A 22,323-nucleotide genomic window follows, 5' to 3' on the forward strand; every position below is an offset into this window, starting at 1 on the left:
ATTGTCATGCCTCCAGGGCTGAGGCCACCACCAGGAAACGGACGTCTCACTCTGGGTCTGCCTGGAGGCGTTCCCCGTCTTGGAACACCAACACGGCAACATATTCAGTATCGGAGACCAACTACTTATCAACCCGGTTATGCTGGATATTATGGTTATAAGAATAGCAGAAGATACCAGAGGCATAATCCGGTAAGCTACGGAAACTCGCGGTATCCTTACCTCCAGAAACAGTGGTATTCGAAGCGCTATTACCCTGCGAGTAGTCATCCAAGAAGAAGAAACGCTTCTACAAACACGTTTCAACGAAGATACAGGCAAACAGAAAATGAAAGACGTATCAATCGAGGTAAAGTAAATGATAATAAGAAAGTTTGACAGCTAATCGTGCCTCTTTCGGTTCGGCGGAAAATCGGGCTCGTTTGGTCTCGCCATGGGTACTTTGCGGCCGAGTCTGCATCTCGCCAAAATGCGAACCATGGTTCGATCAATAACGCCTGAGAAGCCACGGAATTGTATCGGAAAGGTACGGATTTATCATTAGGTGTCAGGTGTTTTTAACAGATTGTTATTCATGTACAGACGCAGATGGCAAGGGCGCAAAAGTTACTTCAAGGAACGGCGTCAGCGGGAGTACAAAAGTTACGTCAAGAGACAAGGTCGTCAGAAGGCACATCAGAAGATCTGAATGAATAAGAACTGGTCTTGCCTCTTTTTGTGTATACATTTTAGTTTTCTCGACTTTTAAGCCTATTAGAGAGCTATAGACTTATAAGCTCCTAGGCGTAGATAAAAATAACGAAAATGCTAACTTGCCGCCTGCTTGGTTCTAAATTGATCATTTTAATAAACCAGGCCAAACACCTACGAGTTTTATTTAAAACCAAAATTTGAAAAAAAGACCCAGACATCTGGCAGGATGTCCAAGTGTTACGACCCACGAAAATATATGGTGGTAAATACATTATACATAAATACATACATTCATTATACTTGTTTGAAGTTTAATATTAAGTTATTAGAATCTTTTCATTCTCTTAGCCACCTTGTTAAACAATATGGTGCTCTTCTGGTTCAGATGTAATGCTCACTGAAAACCAGTAACTGGTTCTCTTTCAAAATACAGAAAATAATCAATGCGAAGCCAAAAGCTGTTTTTCATTAGTCATACTAGTGAAAAATTATGGTTGATTTTTGAGACCAAACGTTAACATCACGTTTCAGTGGTTAAAGGGAGAGTGTAATTTTGTATATTTTCAGCATAAAACAAATGAATATCCACTATAGCTCTTTCCTCATTTAATTTCAACGTTTCCGACAAAAGATCAAATTCCATTCCTTTTTAGTTAATCGTTTCTTTACCGTCAGTTTTATACCCAGTTTTTGAACGCAGACCAAAAGAAAACGATTCACAGTTTTCCACGGAATGCGTGAGTTTACCGTTGACTTCGTTTGCCGTTATACTTGGGATTATTTAAACATCGAGCAAAGCATCGAAAAAGTACACACGTCAGCAATAAATATTAAACGAGAAGGTCACTCCGAAAAGCTCACTTTTTTTGTCTTCGCCTATAGCAAGTTGACATTCATCTTTTCCACTTACCGATGTTTTAGCCTCTGAAGTGCAAGCTATCCTGCAGAAATTCGTCTCAAAAGAAGCGGCTTCGGAGGCCGCCATTTTGAAACTGTCTTGGCAACCAGGCCGTGTTTATGTGACGTCATTCGTCCGACTCGAAATTGGCAGGAAGGAGAAAAACCTGCAACTGACCTAACATCCTTCACAAGGTCAGCAAAATCTATCTTTTCCAAGTGATTATCCACTTCACAAACTTCAATGCTATCATTTCGGAGTTTGGAGCATGTTTGGCTCAAAATAATATCGCACAAGAGCAGCCATAACCCAGAGTGACCAGAGTGGTAGTTAAAAGGCGGTCACCCCAAAACGCAGACCATGTAGACTGCAGACCGTGCAGACTGAGTACTTTTTTTCTAACACTTGACTCACTTTTTTCGTTTCTAGTGACAAAATAGTGTTCAATATGTCCTAATGTTTGTTATTTATCCACAGGCGGCACAAACTCAACATCTGACTGTTGATTCACGCGTTTAATAGACTTTCTATTGGAAATCCCCTTTACTGGTCCTAAATATATTATAATCAAGCTTTAAAATAAACTTACATACATTATGGGCGCAAATTGCGTCAATTTTTGACGGGTTTGTGGTTTCATTTATTTTGTCCAGTTTGTTGCTGTTGTTGTTGTGTTTTTTTGTTGTCGATTTTGTTAGTCTTCGCTTTCCTCTTAACTGATTCAAGCAAAGACGGTGACTCTAAGCGACCTTGTCCCACAAATCGCTTTTGCTTCACAAAGTACAGAATCGCCATTTGACTAGCAGTATTCCCGCTTTCGCTTAGTTGAGCGTGACCGTAACTAAACCTCGAGAAAAAAATGCTCGCATGAAATTTTTTCCTTGAGGTTTTCTTATGCGTCACGCACGATGGACTAAGCGAATGAGGGACCACTCGTAGTCTAAATCGCCAGAAAAACACAACTGCCATAAGGACAGATAAATTAACCATTGCATCAACTCATCACGGCAACCGTATTGCGCTGAGAATTTCAAATGCTATTCGGTTTTCTGTGATCTTTCTATGCGCTACACCGAAAGTAGAAAATGCACATGTTACGTGTGACATTGTAATACAAGTGAAGTTTATTTCTACATTTTAAAATAGCTTTACTTAAGCATCTTTAGGACTAAAGGGAGTTTTCCTTTCAAAATCTGTAGCCACCGATTTTGCGCGGCCTGTGGATAACAAACACTCCGATATGAAATTGAGCAGAACCAAAAAATATGCGAGTCAAAAGTAAATGCAAAAACGAGAATAAGGGGGAAAAAAGGACTCAGTCTGCACAGTCTACATGGTCTGCACGGTCTGCGGTCTGCAGTCTGCAGTCTGCATGGTCTGCGTTTTGGGTTGACCGGTTAAAAGGCTTGTCGGAAGCCATTTGGACAAAATGTCTCAGACGGAATGACGTCACGAAAACGCGGCCTGGCTGCTGAGTACTGTTCAAAATGGCGCAACAATGTTCGAATTTTCGGCTTCTTTGGAGACGAAGTTCACTTTAGAGGCTGAAACTTCGGTGAGTGGCTTAACTTAGTGCGAGGTTTTTATTAACGTTGACAAAAAGTATACATTTTTTGGAGTGACCTTCTCCTTTAACGCTCCTTCCTAGAAACGGTGGAATGTAAATGTGAGGTTTAAGCTTTCTGTAGTATTCCTATGTAAAGCCCCACGAACGTAGGAATGGCGCCATGTAAACAAAGTTATTTATTGATTTATTGATTTATCTATTTGTTTCTTTACGATCAACTGTGGTAATAATCAGATGAATGGAAATAAAACTAACTTTATCAAAATCATGACTCAGAGTTTACTTTGTGTTGTATTGTTGCATATTGTCATATTCTCCCCAAACATTGTTTGTCTAACGGCATGGACTGGAACCACACTACAACTCTTAATTTGTTAGCTTGCTCGTGACTAAACTAGGCAAAATGGCATAACGTTATTTTTAAATCAATCTGTAAGATCTTCCCACAAAATTGCTGAGGTTCCATCTGAACACGCCGTAAATCATTTACCAACCATTATCCATCTTCCTTCCCCCTCAGAACACGAAACACTTGTGTCTAACAAAGGCTGGTGAAGTAGAGACAGTCAAAGAACTCGTAACTGAGCTTTAATTTGTTAAATGTCATAATTTTGCCTCTGCCAATAAGGAGGGGCCTTTGGGGGAAAATGTGAATCAACCTTTCTTCCTTACTAGAACCTCCAGCGTTTTGGATGGGAGAACTCAAAGGCCGTCCGCTACAATTTTACAATCACAGCTAATCACTGACAGAGCAGTACTAATGTTTAGTGCCAGTATCCAGTGGATTCTGAGTCCATGGAATACTGTACCATGCCTTTTTATTTAAGCAAAAGTAGCGTAACACAAGCTTTGCCTATTGTTATGGTTAGGATTTTTCAAAACAATGAACCATTTAAAGTCATCTAATTGAACCTTGTAAAAGTAAGTGTTCGCTAGTTCCTCGCTCTTACTATCACAAGCTCCCCCCAAGCTGCAACAATCCTTTCCACACGCTCCCCCACAAAAGCTGGGTTTGTAAATCTTATCACTTCCGAACAATGTTGAATTTCGCGCTCGGTCGATCTGGCTAAGCGTCGTTGATTTTTAACCATTGTCTTACGAACAATAGAATCCGTTTGCTTAAGGCTATTAAAGGAGCGAAAGTTTTGACTTATTGTCGATCTGAAATCCTAACAGAAAGTTTGTACAATACAAGGACTGAGGCGCCTCCTTGGTCTCGACCACTCCTACCTTAAACATCATCTAGTTGAGTCCATTTTTTGTACGTGGACGTCTAATATCCCCATAAATGAGTCAATATTCCATGCACTGTATGGGAGCTGTGTGTCAGTCAACTGAATGTTATCGTCCTGTTTTGCTAAACCAAAAATGTGGGCGCCTTAAAAAATCAGAACAAAACAGAGAAAAGAAAACTTGAACCGAAAGCTAGTAATACGAAAATATAATATGGAAGATTAATAGCCAGAAATTTGACTTTGAGTCTAAATGCTTTGAGTGCGAGGTGTCAGATTAGGGTGGACATAGCTGATCAGTTCCTGCTCATGCGTTATGTGGGATGTGTTACTGATGTTGCGATGTTCGCGGGCTCAAGTAGCGGTCAGGCTGCACTTCAATTAAAAAAATAGTCATTTGTTTTCCTGACCATGACCGCAGTCACTGCTCTGCAGAAGAATTAACACTGATCTGTCCGTGACGTCACAGGAGAGACATCTCCCTGAGACTTATACCAAAAAAAACCCGGCGCAAGTTACGCGAAGTTGCGTGTTGTGTTGTTTGTTATCGTCTTTTAAAGAAATCTCGGCAATTTAAAAATTGTGAAAAAAATTAAAAGGGTCTTAGTTTGCTTCTTGTTAAGTTCTTATATCGCCCAGTTAATAAGAATTATATTATTAATCGACTTCTGTCTGCAATAATTGGCCTCTGTGAGGTGTAGTCCTAGTATTTACAAGGCCAGTTTATAAATATGTTACAATTTTACTTTGAGTAAGTATATGACACAACTGTTTATTTTTCTCAACAGCTGTAAGTCCTATCCTACTTGTTAACTTCAAAAGTTAAGTTGAGGAAATTAGGTTAGTTCTCTAAACCTTCTCTGAACTCAAACCTAAATTCATATCTTATTTATGATCCAGAACAAAGGACCTAAATTAAATGGCAAGTTAATTTCATGGTGGCCAATTGCAAATCACAAATCCTTTGTTGTACGTAAACAGAAAGGTATGTCCCTAATAACAAATTCTATTGAAATAATTTCATTTCTCTACGAAAACCATCAGAAATGGAGCCACGGATAGTTGGAATTCTCCTAGGGACTACCCTGTTTTTAATTCTAGGTCAAACTGCCGCAAGGCCTAGGGAAGAACATTTTTCGAATTTGACAAAGTCAAAAGAAGAGCAGAGGAAGACACAACAAGATGGATCAAAATGGACACAAATAAAACTTGGATTACGCGACACCTCGAAGGGTAAACATAGGAGAACGCGGGTCACTAAGCCCCCGATGAAAAAGCAAGCGCCTTCGCCGGTAAAAGATAACAACAAAGAGCGTAAAAGACAATTTATCATGCATCCACCCCACGCTTTCGGTCATCCGCTCATGTTCATGCGTCCGCCTCCAATGACTCAGCGAACCATCGTAACAACTCGTATCCCAAGACCTCCAATGGCGATACCTTATAACCCGTTTTTCTCCAGGAGCTTCCTCGGTGGAATGCATCATTCGCATTTCCCATTTTACGGCGATCCAATGGCACAAATGTATGGCGAGGAAGACGAGGACGAGGAAGGTTAGTGATTTATTTGCTTAGTTCACTGGTTTCACTATTGTTAACTTAAAAATCACGACTCATAAATTGACCAACCGGTAAGAGGAGACACGGGTGAACTGACTTCCGCGTCTGAATTCACCCGTCCATGCTGTGTGGTTGCCGAAGCAAGAGGTGCCGTGACATAGCAGATTTACTCCCTTTTACAGGACCAATATGATATAAATAAATGTTTGTTTAAAAAGAATCGTACAGCTGGCGTAGCAAAACTCATGTTAATATGTAACAATTTCAAAAGAGCAAATTCAAGTTATGTCAGTTTAACAGGGTACATTTTCATGGCAGTTTCGTCTGTAGAATTACAGCGATAGGTATTTTATCCACGGCCGTACACAGAAGTCCATGAAGTGTGACATAGAGAGCTAAAATTAATAGCAATACCTGTGCTTGCACAATGTATTTCCCGTAAGTAGCAATTTGATACTTTTTGAGGTGTATCAGTCTTGGACAACTAGAGTTGTTAAAGAATATGATTAAGCTTAATTTTCTCGAGCCTTAGTCATCGCATTTTCTTGTCAGATTGCAATTAAGCGGCAAAATATAAGAATCTGTAGATCAGGGCTCGATCGCATAAAACAATATACTGATCGGAAATAGGCAACAATAATAAATCAGGGCCATAGATTAAGGTCTGTATACTCATTTTAAGTAAAACTTCCTAGTTTGATCCTTTTTCTCAAAATGCATTTTTAAAGAGAATGAAAAAGGCCAGTACAGCGTATTGGTAAGAAGCTTACTTCATTTCTCTACCACTCGAACCAGTTAACCAGATTTTCATACCCCGCAGAGCGTCATTGTACTCCAAACCCATGCCAAAATGGAGCCACCTGTAATGAAGTCAAGGATGGCTATGAATGCATGTGCACCCCAGGCTTCAAGGGAACGGATTGCGAAGGTACATAATGCACTTGATATGCCTTACAGAGTTTTTACCTATAGGTAATAAAAACTATAAATATTAACTTTTTTTATAAAGAACGGGAGATATCGTTGCCGGGACCCTTACATTTTGATTGTAACGGTTTCGAATTCCGTCATGAACATGAAGCTGAAACTACTGAACCAAAAGTAACTGTTTTTTTTTTTAATGCAATTTTATTTACAGGATGAACACTAACACACTACTTACAGTACTAATACTATACTTACATTTACACTTACACTATACTTGCTACTTACACTACTTATACTTATACATGCACTAGTTACAATACATATATTATAATACAATCACACTAATTAAATTACAGTTAGCTTACTTACAATGCTCTTTTTTATTATAACATATAAGTTACATACATGCTACAGTTTATTTCTCTACAACGCACTTAATTATGCTACACTGCTTCTTCACTTTTCAACTACGACCAACGGAAAAACACTTCAAATTACTTACAATACTGCTGATTAAACATATGCGCCTACATAATTAATATATAGATTTAGCCAAGCCTAAAAGCGGCGCTCCTGGACCGGACTGAGGATAAGCAAGAATTTATATTTGAGTTTTGTAACTTTACGGTGAGGTTTTCCATTTCTGTTGTTTGGCCTTGTGTTTTGAGTTTGAATAATCTCAAGGTCCTCAAAATACACAAAACTGACAAAAGCAGTGAAAAATATTTTGTATACATGAAAAATTATACTTCGGTTAACTTTTGTAATCCCGGGTTAGCGTTAACCGGCTTCCGAACAACCAAGCCAACAAGTTAAAATGACATGAGCCCGTGATCCAATCGAAAGCCAGCACTTGGTAAGCACTTGGTAAACACGTGACCTCGATGAGCTCTTAATTTGAGCCCGCGATGTGGTCACGTGATACTGCTTAGCGGATACCTTGTTTTGACAGGTGTCAATTGACCAAAACATGGATTTCCAATATCAAAGAGGGACGCTACAAACCGAGGGTGCATGTCTCTGTCATCCTATTAGCTAGGGTATCGCCGCCATCTTGCGCGACTCCGTTGTCGTCGTCGCCGTCGTCGTGCGTACGCGCCCACGAGCAATACCAATTCATGGGTCAATCAATTCATAGGTTTCCTTTTCTTTCCTATATGGGTATGGGACTCCGCTTGGCGGCCCTTCGGGCCGCCGAAGCTTCCGCTGTAAAAAAGAAGGAAAAACAAACGAACGAACAAAAAGAAAAAGTGAGATAAAAAGGAGGGGTAAGCTCTGCGGCTTTTCTTTCTCTTTCTTTTAATACAGGAAAAGGTAACATCATAGATGTTCTTGGACCAAAAGTTGTTGATTTATCGGCCTTGGTGACTGGATAAGAATTAAGCTGAATTATTTGAAACAAATTATTTTTGGACAAAGCAAGACCATTTCTTAAGGAAGGACTTGTTATGACTTACTCGTGTGATTTATAGTTCCCGCCATGTTATCTCACTCAAGGTACAAATAAAATGTTGTTATAGTTGCTGCATGCTGTTGTTGACTCGAGTTGGTCTCACAAATAACTAGAGCATAATGCTGCGTAAGAAGGATTGCTAATCACTCTTTTAACCAGTCACGTTTTCTTTGCTTCCAAGAGGAGAACAAGTGTCACCCAAACCCTTGCCGTAATGGCGGGATCTGCACAGAAGCAAATGGAGCATACATTTGTACCTGTATGGAAGGATACAAGGGAATCAACTGTGAAGGTAAATTTTATACCTGCCTCGTCTAAAATCTCAACTACTGCAAGTCGAACGTATGTTGTTACTTTAGCAACGGTATTAGATAAGCAACGAACTTAAGAATCTTCGACACAGTTACAGTAAAACTTTGGCCAAGTTTGTACAATAGAAACGGCAAAAGCAAGATGCTGTATAGCATGCAAGCAATCGAAAACAATCCTTCCACCCTCTTGCCCTTCAACTTTAAGGTTTTCGCATCAAACACTAGGAAGGAAAAGGTGATATTTGATCTGTACCATACTGAGCGTATTCAAAACACGCGAAGCTGTATTGTTGAATAGAATTCTTACAGCCAAACTTTATTTCTTACATTCCTCTTCTTCATATAATGGCATCTTATTTTTAACAAAGTTCTTAAATACAATTTAATCGCTAAAAACTTTTTCTTGGATATTATATTTCGTATTTTTGTAACTAATAGAGAAAAACAAATGCCAGCCAAACCCGTGTAGAAATGGCGGAACATGCACCGAAATGGATGATGGGTTCGAGTGTTCGTGTCCAGCAGAATACAAGGGGCCAACATGTCAAGGTAAATTGTTTACCATTACAGAAGTTTCTTTCCAGAGGAATAGAGGCGCAATGGCTTTTAGCTCAATGTGTTCTGTGATTTTAGAACTCGTGAGTTTGACTTGCCTTGCCGCCGTCGTTTTCCTGTGCTCTCGACCTGTAATGTACTAAAATCTCACATAGGGGCAGGAGTAATTAGATAATTCACCCTTGCAGCTGAACAGAGCATATAGCGTTTCAAAAACCCACTAAAAATCGAGGGTAATGGAGAATGAAACTGTCTATAACATAATTGTAAAATATTGATTTCATTTCTCTTAAAATAAATTGTTTAACAAAATGCATTCAAGAATTGCTCTGAAAAACTTATTCCCTGGTGTTATTATGATTTTTATCTAAGTTTCTTTAGTTTGATATTTTTGTTATCGTAATTTTTCAGTGGAGAATCTTTGCTTCCTGAACCAATGTCTCAATGGAGGTACATGTATGGAAGTCATGGGATCCCACAGCTGTTTGTGTATGGAAGGGTTCAGCGGTTCTGTCTGCGAAAGTGAGTTGCTCTTTTAAAATGTAGTCTGCTCTGAAACTAGTTTATATTGTTTCTATGCGACATACAAGAAAAGCTCTAATGTCAAAGAACATTTTCATTAGACAATGAGCGAGAGTTGTGTACACTATATATTGGAACAATATTTGTATTTCAGTTTCACAGCGCTGGTTAGCGAACTTCTGGTTTCTCATCTCGAAAGTGTTTAATTGTCATTTATTTAATATTTGTGCCTATTTGTTGTTGTTTTTTGTCTGTTTGTTTGTTTGTTTGTTTGTTTGTTTGTTTGTTGACAGGATAGAAAGGATACCCACGGTCAAACATCTCTGACAAGTTGGTATCGGCTGTTATCGTCTGAATTTTCTCTTTTTTTTTCTTCAGTTGAAAGCAGATGTCGAAGTAACCCTTGCAGAAATGGAGGAACATGTTATGACAATCACAACTCTTACACCTGTTCTTGTTTAGCGGGCTTCTCAGGAATCAACTGTGAATGTAAGTAGCTCTCTTCAAATGGAGTGCTCCTGAGATCGATGATGCCGATGTGACGCCTTGGGAGTAGATTCTGACATTTCTCTTGAGCGTTTGTTTCAAAATGGAGCTGAACATGTCCGGCACTAGCAGAAGACGGACAGGAAAATGGAATTAGCAGAACATGAAATAATTCACATTAACCATTCATTTTGAAGTGGAAAGCAAAAACCAGCAGAATATTTAAACGAACGTTAATCTCCTAACATAATCCATCAGTGGACTGTAATTTTGCCAATTTATGTATATAAGAGATTACCGTAAGACTATCGTACGACTGCACTACGACTACGGTACTATTGCTCCACGACTACCATACCACTGCTGTACGACTGCCGTACGACCGTATGAAAGCAGTACGGCCCACCCACGGCTGCCTCACCACTGGGGTCTTACTGGAAACAGCCACAGTATGAGTTTTTTTTCAGCAACGTATTTCTTTATTCTTGTGCTTTCCTTGTAGCGATGGTCTCAGTATGTGACTCTAACCCATGCCTTAACGGTGGCTCATGTCTTAATCAAGGACCCAACGTCTATAAATGCGTATGTCCACACGGCTTTCGTGGAAAGAACTGTGAAAGTAAGAGTTTTCTAGTGTTTGTACATTTTTTGTATTGATTGTTGGTTTGTTTGCTTGGTTTGCACAAGATCCGGTTTTCAAATTCATCAAAACTCAACATAAAAATTCTAAGTTGCATGAAGTGTAACAGTGTAGTAACAAGCTGGCCATTTAAACAAAACCAAGTACGGTGCAGACAGTTGATTTTGTGCTTTGCTTTATTTGCAGCGGAGAAAAAATGCGAACCTAACCCTTGCCAGAACAGTGGAGTTTGTAGAGAACTTGTGGAAGATGAGGATTACAAATGTGAATGTTTACATGGATACAGAGGCAAAGATTGTGAAGGTGGACTGTCTCAATATTGCTTCTTATGAGTGTGAACAACTTCAGTAGCTGTTGCATCACTAAACAGACTGATTATTTCTTCTCTTCTGAATGCAATTTTGTTCCTTTTCCTTTTTCCAGAGGAGATTAACTTATGTGAATCAAATCCGTGTACGAATGGGGGAACTTGTTCCACGCTGTTAAATTCATACCATTGTCTTTGTGTCGAAGGATTCCGTGGAATTAATTGCCAAGGTAAGTTGACTTACTGCACGGCTAGTTAGATTTGTTTTACGTCTGACCACACGACCAACCAACCAAACGACTGACTGACTGACCGAAAGACCGACCGACCGACCGACCGACCGACGGAGCGACCCGGCGACCGACCGACCGATTGACCGATCGACCAATTGGCTGATCCACCGAATGATTAACTGATGAAGTCACTGGGCCTGTCCAATGAAAAGGTGGATAAACTTATCCATCGGACAATTCGCTGTCTAGTGGATAAGTATTAAAACAACATTCTATGCTATCATTGGTTAGTAATAAATCTCTGAGAAACGTTATCCATTCTTTGTGCAACCAGAGCTGGTCGTTACTGATTAACCGAACGACCGGCATGGCTGACAGGCTGGATGGCTGCCAGAATGACTGACTGACTGACTAGCTGGCTGGCTGCCAGAATGACTGACTGACTGACTTTCTGACTGGCTGGCTGGCTGCCAGAAAGACTGACTGACTAACTGACTGACTGACTGACTGACTGACTGACTGACTGGCTGGATGGCTGCCAGAGTGACTAACTGACTGACTGACTGGCTGGCTGGCTGGCTGACTGACGGACCGACGGGCTGGTTGACTGACTAACTGACTGACTGACTGACTGACTGACCGCCTGACCGACTGACCGACCAGCCGACCGGCCGACCCGCTGACCGGCTGACTGGCCGACTGGCCGACTGACCAACTGGCTGACTGGCTGACTGAGTGTTAGTCCATCCGTCTGACTGTTTCACTGACCGACTGATTGATTAGCTGCCCAATTGACTCATCCGCCGACAGACCATTCACTGATCGGCTGATTGTTTTCATGCTAAATTAACTAATTGACTGATTGATTGATTGACTGACTGATTGATTGATTGACTGACTGATTGATTGATTGATTGATTGATTGATTGATTGATTGATTGATTTTATTCGTATAACAGAGCCAGACAGATGTCACTCACTTCCATGTCAAAATGGTGGTACATGTATCCAGGAGATCACTGGAACTTACAAGTGTCAGTGCCAGGAGGGATTCAGAGGCTTCAACTGCGAAGGTCAGTAGCTGACAACAAACATGTTGGTTCGGTCGCGGCTCACTCTTGACAGCTTACAAATATCAGCCAATTGATTTTTTTTTTTTTTTTTTTTGGTTTTTTCTTGTCGTTAAAATCTGATGTCACATACGGGGTTTATTCTTTTATGGCTGAACCCAGTTTTATAATATTAGCTGGTCAATTTATTTCAAAACATAAGATAAATTTATCATTGTCCAGACGTATGATGACGGAAAAATCCAATTACTTGTTCAAAGCTCGCGTAGGGCCGACTATATGTTTGCCAATTAATATTATGTTTAAGAAACCAATACATTGAATTGACATGGCCGACTTCATTCTAGATGACTGTGATTTTTGTTCGTTATTTTAGAGGAGCTGAAGTGTCATTCCAATCCATGTCAGAATGGCGGCACCTGTTTTGAGAACAGCGGTGGCTACACTTGTACCTGTCCCCCAGGCTATAAAGGAATCAACTGCGCAGGTGAAAAAGCTTCAGATGTAGAGTGATTTCTAATGACCTATGGGCAAAAATCAAATCAGGGCAAACGCTGAAGAAATTACTCCAACCGCGTTTAGCAGGTCACGTAAATCAATCGGTATTCAAAGTAGAAAAACGCTTTGACTTGAAAGGGTCGGAATATGGACAGCAGCTTTATTCTGATCGGTTGAATAACGATGAACGGCCTTTCTGAACTAACTTGTTGGTAGGCATTTTACCACGGGTAAAGCTCTAGTATTATTGATCATCTTTCTATCATGCCGCTGGGATGTATTACTGAAGTAGATATATGACACGTCACCAAGAAGCCCAAATAGCTGGAACTTATTTTGTTTGTAATACCGTCTAAGTACCTACATATCGTTGTAGTAAACGTAATCCTCAGCTATGGGATGTCAGTGTAATGGCATGAACGCCACTACAAACTGTACAACGAGTACTTCTAACTATCAGAACACTGCATAAGATGTGCTGAATACTGTGTTTCATTCTATTAACTTCACTCAGAGCGCGATAGCTGTCACCCTAACCCTTGTCATCATGGTGGTGTGTGCGAGATAGACGGTGATGATTACACGTGTTCCTGCTCGTCTGGGTGGACTGGACTCACGTGTGAAGGTACGTCATGCATTCATTTTATTAACCCAACACATTTTCCTCAATTCCGGGATAGAAGCTAAAATTTTTGCCGAATTTAACGCAATTTTAAAATTTTTCAGCGTTAAAACAAGATCGCCTGATAACCTGAAGGCGTAAAAATCTTAAAATGTTAAATGTTCTGGCCTAAATATCATTGATGATAAAGAAGTAGAAGAAGTTGTGCGTTTTACATCATATTTATTTTGCCAGATGAAGACCACTGCCACCCGAGCCCGTGTGAGCACGGTGGAGTTTGTATCGCCAAAGGACCTTCATATGAGTGTCACTGTCCTATACACTGGACGGGAATTAACTGTGAAAGTAAGGTTTCACATAAGATATAAGATTTCAATTCCCAATGGCGTAAATCCAACATTTTGTCAAATTCAAGAAACTCTTAAGGTCGATCAATTGGCGTAAAGACGTCTCACCGTCTCTTCGAGAGTCTAATAGATTAATTTAAAACCATTGAAAATGTCCTGACGTGAAACCAGATGGAATTAAATCCTTCCAAATAGTCTTCCTTTAACATACTTTGCGTTACGGTCCACCAAACTTGAACTGCATGCAATGTTTCAAACCAACTATATTTTTTTCATATTTGTTCACCCTTAGATACAACTCATAGTAAGGGGTTCGATCACTCATTATTAGTAAGTTGTCATTTACTTGTTATCCCCGATCTTCTAGCACCTACCACATTAGCATACGCGGTGGCAAACACATGCGCAGCTACGACATACGGCTGCTGTCCTGATGGCAAGACACCCGCGGCAGGACCTCACCAAGCAGGCTGCCCTGGTAAGGAACTCGCTAATACTAAGTGGTATAATTTTATTCGGGAAGGTTCTTGAATGGTACACACATTCTATGTTATTCGCTATTCAACGAGCAAGTGTTTTCAGCTTTATCTAGTCAAGAGTCGGCAATCATGATCTCGTGGACTGGAGGTTATAGGAAATGGAAAGCACTGAATATATCATGTAAACGGGTACACATTTTAATCTTGGTGCATTCGTAAAGTATCTGAACAAAGTTTTAATATAGTCAATAGATAAATCCCTCATCAATTTATCATTCTATTGAAGCTATTGATTTCACGATGATGTTTGAAGCATCGAGACGTCGTCAAAAAGTTTAGTTTTTCGCAAAAGCTAGTATTGAACATTGCAGCCTCGGGGCATTGACATATGACAAGAGCTTTTCTAGTATCCTACTGCACAGTTACCAGGTCTGCTCTTTTCTCTTAGGCAACGGCACCTACATTGAAACAGAGTTCATTTCCGAAATCTGTGTTATTATGTGTTACGACAGTAATGTAGATGATATTTCAATAACCATTTGTATTTCTTCTTTCATGCTCTCAAAATCTGATTTTCAAAAAGAACACATTGGAGGAGGTAAGATATCCTCAAATTATTTTGACAATAGATAGGGTTGGCTAGATTTTCCATTCAATGTCTGAAACAAAACTCGACGAAATTATGAGGTTGATTTCTACAAAGTTAAAAGTCTATTTTTTGGAACGAGGTAAACTTGTTGATGTTACCTTCGAGGCTTAGGAAATAAAAAGAATTTTGCTTCTCTCACTCGCATTTTCTCTCGCAGGAATTGCAAAGTAAGCTGTGTTCTGGGACCAAAGAAGCTGACGAAACATTCCGAACAGCTCTTGTTTCCATGGAGATAACTTATGTTCTTCGGTTATTTCAAGGAGATGGAGCAGAACTATACCGTTGTTTCATTACTTCGTGAGACTTTTTTCAAACAATATTGTAAATAGAGAGTAAGATCTGCCTTGGTAGTTTAAAGCATTACAGTCATAATACCTTGTATAACTAAACGTCATTTGTTCAAAATGCGCCCCCAATACTGGTTTACGCGTGATTCTCAGTTTGAAAGCTCTGACACTGTCAAATAGTTTAACATGAGAATTTTTTCATCTGTGCTACTTTGCGAATTCATTTAATTTTTTTATCGAAAGCAAGGCTTCGGGGTGAAATTAGCATCCTGATGTTAACACGGATAGGGACCCTTTGCTCCAGCTGCATAAATTGCCACCGCGAGTTCACAATTATAAGAAAGCAAAACTACTATACATCGTGTAAACAAAAATGTTTGCACCGCTTGATCGTCACTGTGGGAGATTTTTCACTATGAATTAGGAGTTGTTATGACTCAGGTTAACCCTAGGTAGATTCATCCATTACCACTTAAAACGATCCATTCACCAATTCCAGAATTGACGTCATAACACTTGCCGCTGCCAATGTTCTTGTTATAATTAATGACGGTTAACGCTCGCATCCTGGTTAAATATGTTATGATTATTGATGATGATGATTATTATTTAGCGAATCCAATAGACAAAGAATAAGAGAGTTAATCCCTATACAGCTCTTATTCACAACATAATTCCTCTCAATGAGTTATTGTAAGATCACTGCCGGTTTAATAGGAAGTTACGGGAGGGTCAGGAAACTGGCCAATTCTGTGACACGAATTTCAGTCACGTGGACAGCCTAGGCGACTTTACAGGCCTTTTGATCCTCCATGAGAACCGCGTGGTAACAATCACGGAGACCTGAGCACCATTGATAAAAATAACTTGAGAGGGATTAACTGTGAAATAAGGCGTATATGAGAGATTAACTATATTACCCTTCATCCTCTCTTGGAGAGTACGTCTTGTAGTTACTAGTCCTCTCACGGCACGAAAAATCGCATTTACCGCGCGTCAAATGTGTTGTTAAAGGTTTTGTAAAGGTCGCCTTTGCACGTTTTGAAGATCTGACGCGAATCAAAGATCATCTGTGAATAAGCCTTTACCACCAAATCAAAGGCGTGAAAGGCCGTTTTTACTCACCTGTGAACGCCTGTGTTTTTAGGGTTAAAGGTGATCCTTTGATACGCCTTTGCGCACTGTCAAAGGCGGGTCAAAAGTGTAATCAAATTTGTCTGCGATTCAAGTCAAAGGTTTGCTAAAGACGTGGTCAAAGATGGCTGTGACGCAGGCCAAAGGTTTGTCAAAGGTGCTCCGCGCGTTCCGCGCTCGCGCGTCTCGCCCGAACTTCTCGCTCGCGCTCCTCTTTCGCGATTCGCGACCGTTGATCACGTTTCGCGCGATCCACATCTTATACGCATTTTTCTACTTGTTACACTAGCTTTGAAGCACCACATACGAAGGATGCAATCATATCCGTACTCTTGTTTTATGTCTGACAAGTCTTGAAGATCATGTCAGCTTTAATAAGGTTATTTTGTTCCAAAACTCTTGACAAATGTTAACGGAAAAGCGGCCCGGAAAGATCATTGCACCTGATTTTAGGAAAATAAATATACTCAACTTAATTCATCTCAGTTTTAATTTTTTTTCCCGTTTTTATCAAGAGTAAATACCTTCAAGTACCTTACATAAACGTTTTGGGCTTCAGATTTCAAAAAGCCACGTTACAGGCTTGGTTTCAAACTACACGTAATGCGACTGATCATGAGGAAAACATTGTTCTATCTATCGTGAAAACAACAGTCAACAAATTTTCCATGGTATAAAGCGCATTTATCTAACATTGAAGTACTATGGCTAAATTCTCAGTTCCTTAAATTTAATAGACCAGACTAGGCAATAGAGAGGATAACCGCAAAATTTCGGGAAAGATATGGCAAACTTTGCACAAAAGTCAACTAGTGTAAAAGCCTCCTTTCCAGATGGCACGTACAGTCCGTTGCACGGAACTCCTAATGTTTTGGCAATTCTTCTTTTCTGCTGCTTGCACTTGCTAATTCTTGCATTATAAGTGGAATGGAATACAGTGTTTTCCACTTCTTTCTCATCAAAGTGGTTAAACTGCCTTGTTGGGGTCAATGCCAACTGAATCCCCATGCTTTCTAGGGAAGACACATTTTGACAAAGTCTAAGGCGTTGACGAAATTAATCAATGCATCTTCATCCTGTCAACCATTGCTTGTCCGCATTTGTCTAAACAGAAGCAAACAGACAATGAGTAATATTCCTCATTTTCAAAAGATCCAGTGTGTTGCATAATATACTTGACTGAGGATAATTAACACAATAGCTCCATATTTTGACTTTAAAAATATGTAAGGATATATTTCTTTGGCATCATGTGCTCCTCAAAGCTCACGGTTTTCCTTGAGCTTTGCTCTAAGAAAACTGTTTGCTAATCTGGGAACTGGTACTGTCTGTGGACAAATATTTTCATCAGAGTGCATAACACTTTTCAGAGAAATGCATGAGTCAAGGATAGAAGAGTGGACTCAATTAGTAGCCTTTTTTTTGTATTTCTCTCCATTCTACTTAGAGATTTGGTCACACAGATATGTCATTAAGAGCCAGTTTAACAAGCTAATTTCACCGGCTGAACAAGGGCTTATCCCCAGCTAGAATTTCATAAGAGAACAGAGACTTGCGGTCATTTTGAAAGTGCACAGCTTGGCACAAATAACAAAAAGCTTAAAGCCAGTTTACCAGTCCATCTGTCTGCCTGTCTCTTACAGACATCTCACAACAAAGATCTCTTACGGTTACAAAATAGTAATCTAAAAAACCAACAAATCTGACATAAACTGTGACAAGAAATGAGGAATACCTTTGGGAATATTGCTGTTCCTGTGTAATTTCCACAGATCTCTTCATGATCAGTAGTGTTATCTTTTTCCTAATTTTCCTTGTAGATCATATGTGAAAAGGAGCATATAAACATATCAACAGTTAGCAACTACTTGTACACTTTTTTTCCACTGAAAAAAATTCCTGAAATTAAATAATTTAACATGAGACATGCCTGCATGGAATCGCATAGCTGTGGCATTCATTGAAACAAAAATCCAGTGCAAGATGATGAATACAACCACTATGACTCCCAGCAGCCGCATCTCATAGAGGGAAATGGCCATTATCCAGACAAATTTGCCAACAAAATTTTAAATTGAGTAAAGCAAATGAAGGTCTTTGTCAATTACTTTTACTAAGTTATTATAAAATCCTCTACACCTTAAATTCTCTACTGATCTCATCAATAGTTATGAATTAATCATATTATTAATTTTGCTTGAAAAAATTTGGTTTGGAAACCTGATGGCCAAACCAAAACAGTTGATATTGCAGACAACCACACAAAATTTAGATGCAAAACTCAGCTTTTACCAGTCAAAAACCAACATTTCCTGAGACTGGGTTGCAAACTTTGATTCATTTACCAAAAAGATTCCCATCCCTTGCATGTTTTCAACAACATTTTAATTTCTTAATTTTCGTCCAGGTGAGCCAGTTGATGTATTTGTCCCATAAGAAAGACAACATTTCCTCACTCAATGTCCTTAAATGAACCAAAAAGAAACAACGTTTTTTCACAGAGTGATGCATGAGACTATAATAAAAATGATCAATTAAAATAATATCAATAAATTATAGCCAGGTTTTTTAAATCTATTTATATACTTTCTTTGCTGGAAAAAGATATAAAAAGTTGTGGCTGAAGAAGTTATAAGATGGTCTATGCTACAAAATATAGAAATAACAAATGAATATTCCAGCCTTTTACTTACCAAAATGTTGTGATGTGTGCACACTTTGGAGCACTGCATGATTAAACTGCATCTGAGTTGACTATGAACTACAGAGTTGCATATTGTATCCTCTCCCAGTTTATTCTGTTAATGTCTTCAGTTCTCCTAGAATGGCTAGCTGAAGGATAAAAACAACATTCATAAGCAAATTTCCACTAGTCAGTTTTTAATTGGCATTTAATTGTCTACTGCTCAAAAGACCAAGACATGAAACTCTAAAACTATTGGTACTGTCCAGAGAGGTCACATAATAATATTATTACGAGGTCAGCTTTTTAATTTGCAACTAATGGCAAGTTTGATTTTTATCAAACATTGTAACAATTTCACCCATTAAAGATAAGCTGGATTATGTGTACTAAAGACATCCATGGTCGAGTGTCGATCAATACCCTTGATCGATACTCTCAATTGACACTCGATCAACACCTGATCGATACTCAATCGACATTCCATTGACACTCAATCTACATTTCTATTACTCAGTTTTGCAAATGTCACAGGGTAGGTGCATTTGATCACCTGGTATGACACCATTCTTAGCCCAGGAGACAGTTCAAAATATCAAATGCCTGGCAAGTTCATGGTGGGGGGGTGGCCAGGAGATAGTGGAGTTCCAAATGACTGATCCATAAGCCTGATACAACAAATATCAAAACATATTTTTACTACAGTTGCTACTAATCTCGCAAACTGATTGTCATCACAGTGGTCAAAATTTGTTGTGGACTCACTCGGCTGTGTTTCACGAGTCCACAACATTTTGGCCACTGTGCTGATGCGTATCATTGTCAATAAGAGTGCAGACCACGCTAAACCACATTCGATTTGTTAAATTCACACCAATGAAGTCATTTATCAACATCAGTGAACAAACATCATCATAATTTCAACTGTAGCAACAAACAGAGCTTTTTTCAATAGAATGGTAACTAGAGACAAAAGTAAAAACTTATCCATAGATTAAATTTTCAGAGTCAACAACTCTTTCAATGGTATAATTAATATAATAATTAAGTCAGGTCGAGATGGTTTGTCATGCATGGCTGACTGAGTTTTTCCTTCAATGCAAATTTCCTTTACATTTACATGAGCTTTCTTTCAAGGGAATTGCTTAAGCTCAGAAATTACCAGAGGCATTGTGCACAACAATTTATACGGAGATAGGGTTAAGTTTAAGCTTAATTATTAAGTTACGTTTATTTCAAGCACTGATCATGCTAAAAGCTATGCTATGACGGACACTTCAATTTAATGCACAAGACTTGACTGAGTAAGGAAAAAATATTAGCTTTGTTACATTTTTTTAAATGAGTATATGTGAATTGAAAATAAAGTCTTGTCTTTTCTTAACGAAGAGCTTTGCCGATGAACTGAGATTCAGTCAAGTGCAATTAATCTTCGACCAAAATGTTTTCGCCGAGGATCTGTCCTACTATGAATATACGCAATTCATAGCTCTTTATTCCTTTATGTAGCCATTGCTGCGTTTAATTTACTTTTACAACACCGTTATTCTCTGAACATTGAAAAAAATGAACGAAATTCAAAGACTTACCTTTCCTGGTCCAAAACACAATGAAAATTTCACCAGATCCGCCATAATGAAGCCAAATGAAGAAAAATGTCTGCTTTCCTCACAGCCGACTTCGTTGACCTTTAGTCTCTCTCTGATTGGCCAGAAAAATGCGGGAAGCCGCTGGCAGCCGCGTTTTTCCCGCTGTTTTTGAGCTGTTTTCTTGTGCCACCTCCAGGTCAAGTGAAAACTTTTTTATTAAAAAAATACACATTGGCAAGAAAGCAAGCTTTCATTTAATCGTTAAAGCAGAAAAAAATACGAAAACGCAAGCTATTAGGGCGTTAAAAGAGGAGTCGCAGGATATGGCCATATTTGACCTCGCCTTTGACATGACATGACGTAGGATCAAAGTTGTACAAAGCCATGGCGCCTTTGAACGCCTTTGACATAAGAGATCAAAGGTATGCAAAGCCGTGGTGTCTTTGAACGCCTTTAACGCGCGTCAAAACTTAAGTCAAAGTTATTGACATGTTTGACCTCACCTTTAACAGGGATCAAATGTATAGCAAATCCATAAGATATTTGATTCCTCCTTTGACGTGGGTCAAAGGTGGAGTCAAAGTTAACATCACATTTGCCCTCTTCTTTGTCATGGATCAAATGTATCGGCAAAGCCATGAGAGTTTTGACATACATTTGACGCACGTCAAAGTTTGGATCAAAGCTATGATCATATTTGACCTCGACTTTGATCAGGATCAAATTTAGAGTAAATCCAATTTTTCGTGCCGTGTCTTTGTCCCAAGCCTCCACAATTGCTTTCCATTTCTGACGGTCCTGAGCTGCTCTTTTGGCTTCGCACCAGGTCATGTTGATCTCCTTCAGGTCCTTCTGTATGCTTCTGCGCCATGTAGTTCTGGGCCTGCCACGTTTCCGTGTTCCTTGCGGATTCCAATCCATCGCATGGCGCGCTATGTTTCTCTCACCCTTCCTTAGTGTATGACCAATCCATTTCCAGCGTCTTCTCTTTATGGTGGTAACAATAGGCTCTTGTCCAGTTCTTATCGATAAATCTTAGTTGGAAATCACCTCAGGCCAATATACTCTCAGAATTCTCCTCAGACACTTGTTGATGAATGTTTGTACTTGCTTTGTAGAAGCTGTCGTCACTCGCCATGTCTCTGAACCGTACAGTAAAACTGCCTTAACATTGGTGTTGAAAATTCTAATTTTGGTAGCTGTGCGCAGGTCTTTGCTTCTCCAGACTGGTGTAAGCATGGCAAAAGCTTGCTGTGCTTTCTTACTTCTTACTACTATTTCTTCATCCATTCCTCCAGTCTTATTCATCACGCTACCGAGGTAGGTAAACTCTTCAACCTCTTCAATGTACGACTGATAGAGACGAACCTCTCCTTGTTGAATGGCATTGATCCGCATCCCTTTAGTTTTACCAGGATGGATCTTAAGGCCTACTCTTTGTGCTGTGGTGTTCAGTCGTTCCATTTGGTTGTTGGCATCCTGAAGCCTATGCGATAACATGCAGATGTCATCAGCAAAGTCTAGGTCCTCTAGTCTCTGGATCATCTCCCACCGAATTCCCCTTGGTCTGTTGAATGCTGT

At 39.5% G+C, this 22,323-nt stretch overlaps 2 protein-coding genes across 3 annotated transcripts in view; both read left to right on the forward strand.

The window, feature by feature from the left end:
- The window catches only part of LOC145494655 (uncharacterized), a 26,635-nt gene extending 21,637 nt beyond the window's left edge, over positions 1–4,998 (forward strand). The window contains exons 31-32 of the mRNA XM_081474188.1: positions 1–349; positions 583–4,998. The exon at positions 1–349 is cut by the window's left edge and continues 254 nt beyond it. Coding sequence (XP_081330314.1) covers positions 1–349; positions 583–692 — 459 coding nt within the window. The 3' untranslated portion in view covers positions 693–4,998. The remainder of the gene's footprint in view (positions 350–582) is intronic.
- Positions 4,999–5,430: 432 nt separating this feature from the next.
- LOC145495179 (uncharacterized) lies at positions 5,431–15,287 on the forward strand. Of its 2 annotated transcripts, XM_081474759.1 has the most exons (16): positions 5,431–5,944; positions 6,771–6,878; positions 8,512–8,622; positions 9,080–9,190; positions 9,608–9,718; positions 10,097–10,207; positions 10,707–10,823; positions 11,031–11,147; positions 11,268–11,381; positions 12,344–12,457; positions 12,831–12,941; positions 13,467–13,577; positions 13,809–13,919; positions 14,289–14,399; positions 14,984–14,998; positions 15,207–15,287. In XM_081474759.1, exons 1-16 carry the CDS (start codon positions 5,437–5,439, stop codon positions 15,218–15,220), a joined length of 1,995 nt encoding a protein of 664 aa, XP_081330885.1. In that variant the 5' UTR covers positions 5,431–5,436; the 3' UTR covers positions 15,221–15,287. The 2 variants fall into 2 exon arrangements, with proteins under 2 accessions (XP_081330885.1, XP_081330884.1); XM_081474758.1 differs by lacking the exons at positions 14,984–14,998; positions 15,207–15,287 and having other exon boundaries at positions 14,289–14,972.
- Positions 15,288–22,323: the final 7,036 nt, after the last annotated feature.

The sequence above is a fragment of the Orbicella franksi genome, chromosome 8, assembly GCF_964199315.1.
Source record: "Orbicella franksi chromosome 8, jaOrbFran1.1, whole genome shotgun sequence".
In the NCBI taxonomy this organism is placed as follows: domain Eukaryota; kingdom Metazoa; phylum Cnidaria; class Anthozoa; order Scleractinia; family Merulinidae; genus Orbicella; species Orbicella franksi.

Bases quoted from the DNA above. Each gene is read 5' to 3' on its own strand.
- LOC145495179 (XM_081474758.1), top strand. From the start codon at position 5,437: ATGGAGCCACGGATAGTTGGAATTCTCCTAGGGACTACCCTGTTTTTA. The intron at 9,191-9,607 runs GTAAATTGTTTA...GTAATTTTTCAG, and splicing joins CAAGGGGCCAACATGTCAAG to TGGAGAATCTTTGCTTCCTG. The intron at 12,458-12,830 runs GTCAGTAGCTGA...TCGTTATTTTAG, and splicing joins CAGAGGCTTCAACTGCGAAG to AGGAGCTGAAGTGTCATTCC.